The 4,676-nt window shown below is 46.2% G+C and overlaps 1 protein-coding gene across 1 annotated transcript in view; it reads left to right on the top strand.

Moving 5' to 3' along the window:
- The first annotated feature begins 2,900 nt into the window (after nt 1-2,900).
- ZC3H6 (zinc finger CCCH-type containing 6) overlaps nt 2,901-4,676 on the top strand; it is a 73,646-nt gene continuing 71,870 nt past the window's right edge. Inside the window, exon 1 of the mRNA XM_006876448.1 lies at nt 2,901-3,334. Within this exon, the coding sequence (XP_006876510.1) occupies nt 3,303-3,334 (32 nt within the window). The 5' untranslated portion in view covers nt 2,901-3,302. The remainder of the gene's footprint in view (nt 3,335-4,676) is intronic.

Here is a 4,676-nt window from a genome sequence, read left to right as displayed (position 1 = left end):
AACACTAGTAGTTTCGAACTGCTGACTTTAAAATTAGTAGCCCTACTCATAACCACTATGCTACCAGAGTTCCTTAGGACTTAAATTTGTTTTTGTTGTTGTTGTTAAGTGCCGTTGAGTCAGCTCCGACTCATAGTGACCCTGTATAGGGTTTCCAAGGAGCAGCTGGTGAGTTTGAACTGCCACCTTGTGGTTCAAATCCACCTTTCAGTCCAGTGCTTTATCTCACAGCTGGGGAGTGGTTAACCCACTCAGTGGGGTCACTGTGACTTGATGTCTCCAAGGGAACTGATTTCAGACTTAAATTAAGTAAACTAGTTACATGTTAGTTTTCAGTCAAATTTATAACTCATTGAGATGCATATAACAAACTGGGTTCTTTTGTGTACTTTAGATCAGGGGTGGGGACCGTCTGGCCAAGGAAACCACTGTTGCAGCCATCACACTGTTGTTAAGCACAGTCAAGTCAGTTCCAACTCACACGACCCTGCATAGGGTCTCTGATGAGCAGGTGGTGAGTTTGAACCGCTGACATTGTGGTTCAAATCGATCTTGAGGTCCAGTGCTTTATACCACTTTATCGCCATACCAGGACTCCAGCTATCACATTGTTGTTATTAAGTGTGGTCAAGGCAGTTCTGACTCACAGCAACCCTGTATGGGGTTTCTGAGAAGCAGCTTCAAATCAAACTGACCTTGCAGTCTAGTGCATTATCTCGCTAATGGTGAGTCAATTAAATATTTGACCAAATATGTTGCCAAACCAAAATGAAGGTTTGTAGTCAATCCCAGAGACAGGGAGAGATCCAATCCAAGCTTTATTAACAGAAAGCCAGCAGTCTGGAGGACGGAGAGAATCATTTCTCAAGACCATCCTGTCCATTATGAAGAGCAGGTACATTACATTATAAAGGGTAAATAACATTTGGATGTACACTTAATTTATTTTAACATCAAGATAGCATTGAAAAAAAAAAAAAAAAAAGGAAACAATAAAGCAATAAACTTCTTCAAACATTGTACTTTTAGGAAAAAGGAAACAATCAGGCAATAATCCTTCTCAAACACTCCACTTTTTAGGATCCAAGCTGCTAAATTCCTGAGATAACTATCTGGGAGGGCTTAAGCACATCCTGTTCTCTTTCTAGGACCATGAGGTCATCTCAGATAATTTTTAAACTACCTCATTTTCAGAGTCTTCATTTATCAAAACTCTGGTAGCGTAGTGGTTACGAGTTGGACTGCTAACCTCAAGGTCAGCAGTTCAAAACTACCAGCTGTTCCATGGGAGAAAGATGAGGTGTTCTGCTCCCAGAAAGATTTACACCTCGGAAACCCTGTGCAGGGTCACTATGAGTCGGAACCAACTCTACGGCACATAACAACAACAACACAATGACTAAACCAAAGGAGCTCTGGTAGCATAGTGGTTACGAATCAGGCTGCGAATCTCATGGTCAGCAGTTGGCAACTATCAACTGTTCCGTGGGAGAAAGATGAGGCTTTCTGCTCCTGTAAAGATTTGCAGCCTCGGAATCACTGTACAGGGTCGCTATGAGTCAGAACTGACTCCACGGCACATAACAACAACAATGTCAGTAGATCCATGCTATCAAATACAGCAGATTAAAATTTTAAGCTGATAATTTTGTATGGCCCACTGATGATGATATAAATTTTGGCAGAAAAAAGTTTCCCCACCTCTGCTTTAGAAAAAGTGTGTATTATTGTTAAGTGCCATTGAGTTCTGAGACTCATAGTGACCCTGATAAGGTTTCCTGGGCGTGGATGGTAGGTTTGAACTGCTGACCTTTCAGTTCGCAGTCCAATGCCTATCCTACAAGGCCAAGCAAGGACTTATAAATGTTTAATAACTTGAAATATATTGTTGTGTCCAGCTGAATGGTTCCAACTCATAGCATTTTGTATAGGGTTTCTAGGGACTGGCTGTTAGGTTTGAAGTGTAGGTCTCAGTTAACAGTCCAGTGCTTATACTACTGAGCCACATCAGGACTACAAATATTAAAAAGCCCCCCCCCCCAATTATTTGTGTTTAAAAATTATTTCTAAAAGCCATATCTGCTGCTAAGTATAAAGAAATGCCATGCTGTTACTCTATTTATATTCTTATAATTTTACGTTGTTGTTGTTAAGTGCAGTCCAGTCAGTTTGGAGGAGCGGCTGGTGGTTTTGAACTGCTGACTTGTGGTAAGCAGTTAAGTGCTTATCCTAGGACCGCATAATTTTACTTATACAGTTTAAATGTTTATAAAAGATTTGCTTTATAAATGTATCTTAATGGCTCGTTTTATTTTTATCAGCTAATCATTGATAAGGCAATTTCAGTACTAAAGTCTCAGAAAGTTGAATATAAAGCTGTTATGTAACATAAAAAGCAATGCTAAGCACAAAATGAACAATAGAGATAATCGCCATCCTAAAGTCCATTTCCCCATTTAGGAGACAAAGACTTTTTTTTTTTTCCCAAGATGACTCAACAGATGCGTGCTCTTTTTTATCCTACTTGCCAATGGTTTGGGGACTGTTGGGTTCTGTGTCTGTAAACCGCTTAGCTTTTGGGTTTTGGGTGAAGGATCTGCAGCATTGAACACCGCCGGGCTAAGGGTGTGGCCGGCAGTTCCGAGACCTGTAGGTCGCCTCCCCCGCCCAGAGCTCCTCAAGGCGCCATTAGGCTGCGTCTCTCGCAGCCCTTGCCGCCATAAGGCAGTTGCCTCCGCCGTTTCACAAAGAAGGATGGGAACCCGCCCCTCGAGGTGATTGACGGACAGTCTCCTCCAATCTTGAACGCGCTGGGTCCCTGCAGGCTGAGCAAGGGCCGCGGCACGCGGAGGAATCTCTTTTGCCCTTTAGTCCCGGGCAAAGTGTTGCGGCAGGCGCCATTTTACTGAGCCGCCTGTTTCGGGTGCCGCCATGTTGGTGAGGAGAAATCACCGTTACGGCCACTGTCCAAATCCCCGCGTCGCTGCACGCCGCCCGCCCGCTCCCAAGCCTCAGCCACCGGCGGCGAATAGAGACTAAAGCGGCAGCGCCGGCAACGCGGGGCCGTTGCCCAGTGTTTGCAGTTAGAGCCCCATCTCTCTGGCGTGGTTGTTAATAGACTGGAAAGTCTGTGTCTGTGTCGCTCACTAGTAACCGTGAGTTTTTACCACTTCGTCACCTCTCGGCGGCGGCCGGGAGCAGGTGCCCGCAGGCGGCGCAGGGGTCCTCCCCGCGCCCCGCCGCCACCGCCGCCGCCGGCCTGGCAGATCTGCCCTCCAGCCCCGCCCCGTTCTTGACCAAACATGACAGACTCTGAACATGCAGGGCACGACAGGTCGGGAAGCCTTCTTGTCTGTCTTTTTGTCGGATGAGAGGAGGGGTCTGGGGCGGCGGGAGCGGGCCGGGGCCGGGCGCCTCCTGCATGACTTAGACGTCTCTGGGTGGCTCCAGCCCTTCCAGGACGTGCGCCCTGCCGTCAGGCCCCGGAGCGCGGCCGCCGCGGGGGAGGGCGGCCTTCCCGAGCCCGCCGAGTCGAGCCGAGCCGGGGTCCTTGCCCGTCGGCCCCGCCCCCGGCCGGGCACGTGCGAGCCCCCCGCCCTCGGGCCGGCGGGGCGGGCGTCCTGGCTCCAGGCTGCGGGCCAGCCCCGGGCTTAGGGGAGCCGGCTTGGCGTACGGGGGCCGCGCTCACTTCCCAGTGTGTCCAGCCCCCAACCTGGATTTACTGGTGGTGTGCTCGCGGACTACTGCGCTGTTCACTCCTAAAAATCAACCTGCCAGGGCGTCGTCGGGACAGATTGAAGCCACCCCCGAAGGCCGTGTGTTGGTTACACAGTCTGATCCCTGGGAATTCGAACTCGCAAGTTCAAAGTTACAAACGTGAACACACATTAAAAAAAAATGCTTAGGGTTGGTAAACCTTTGTGCAGTGGATATTTTCCTAAAGTAAAAACCATGAGATTTATTCATCTAGCGATATTTTCAGAATACTCACTTGAACATTTACGGCTTTGATTTTTTTTATAGTTTGCTATGCCTAAAGAGGCACGCCCTTGGTTCCGTGTCAGCTGTATCTTTAATTGACGTGAATAATCACCCTTAAGTTTTGTTACATTCCTATTTTATATTAATATCTAGCTTGATTTCATTAAAGTGAGAGCGCTTTCATACGTTGAAGGAATCGTGGGTGTCACAAAGGATTGGCGGTTTGAACCCATCCAGAGGCACCTTGGAAGAAAGGCCTGACATTCTGCTTCTGAAAGTTCACGTCCTTGAAAACCCTGTGGAGCAGTTCTATTCTGCATGCATGGGATTTGCCAGAAAGTGGGATGGACTGGATGAAAAGTGGCTTTGTTTTATATTCATTAAAATTATTGGAACAAAATTCCTTGTAACTTATTCTCACTTAAAGAATGCTAATTACAAGATTTAGAACCTCAAAACTACTTGTTTGTGAATAGAAGTAATCAAAAGCGTATGTTGTACACTAAATAGTGTACAAATTGCTAAAGTTTGTATTCTGGAGTGAAGTGATCAACTTCTGAAAAACTATTCCAAACTTTTTTTTTTTTTTTAATCTATAAGCGGCAGCGTCAATCAACAATTCAGTTTTAAATATTAAAGAATCTAGCAACCTTTTAAGATATAAAAATGAAATTTCAATAACTTCAGTACTGAAA

Source organism: Chrysochloris asiatica, unplaced genomic scaffold (assembly GCF_000296735.1).
Source record: "Chrysochloris asiatica unplaced genomic scaffold, ChrAsi1.0 scaffold00380, whole genome shotgun sequence".
Lineage (NCBI taxonomy): Eukaryota > Metazoa > Chordata > Mammalia > Afrosoricida > Chrysochloridae > Chrysochloris > Chrysochloris asiatica.
Note: the sequence above shows the minus strand (reverse complement) of the source record. Positions and strands in the feature narration are given on the sequence as shown.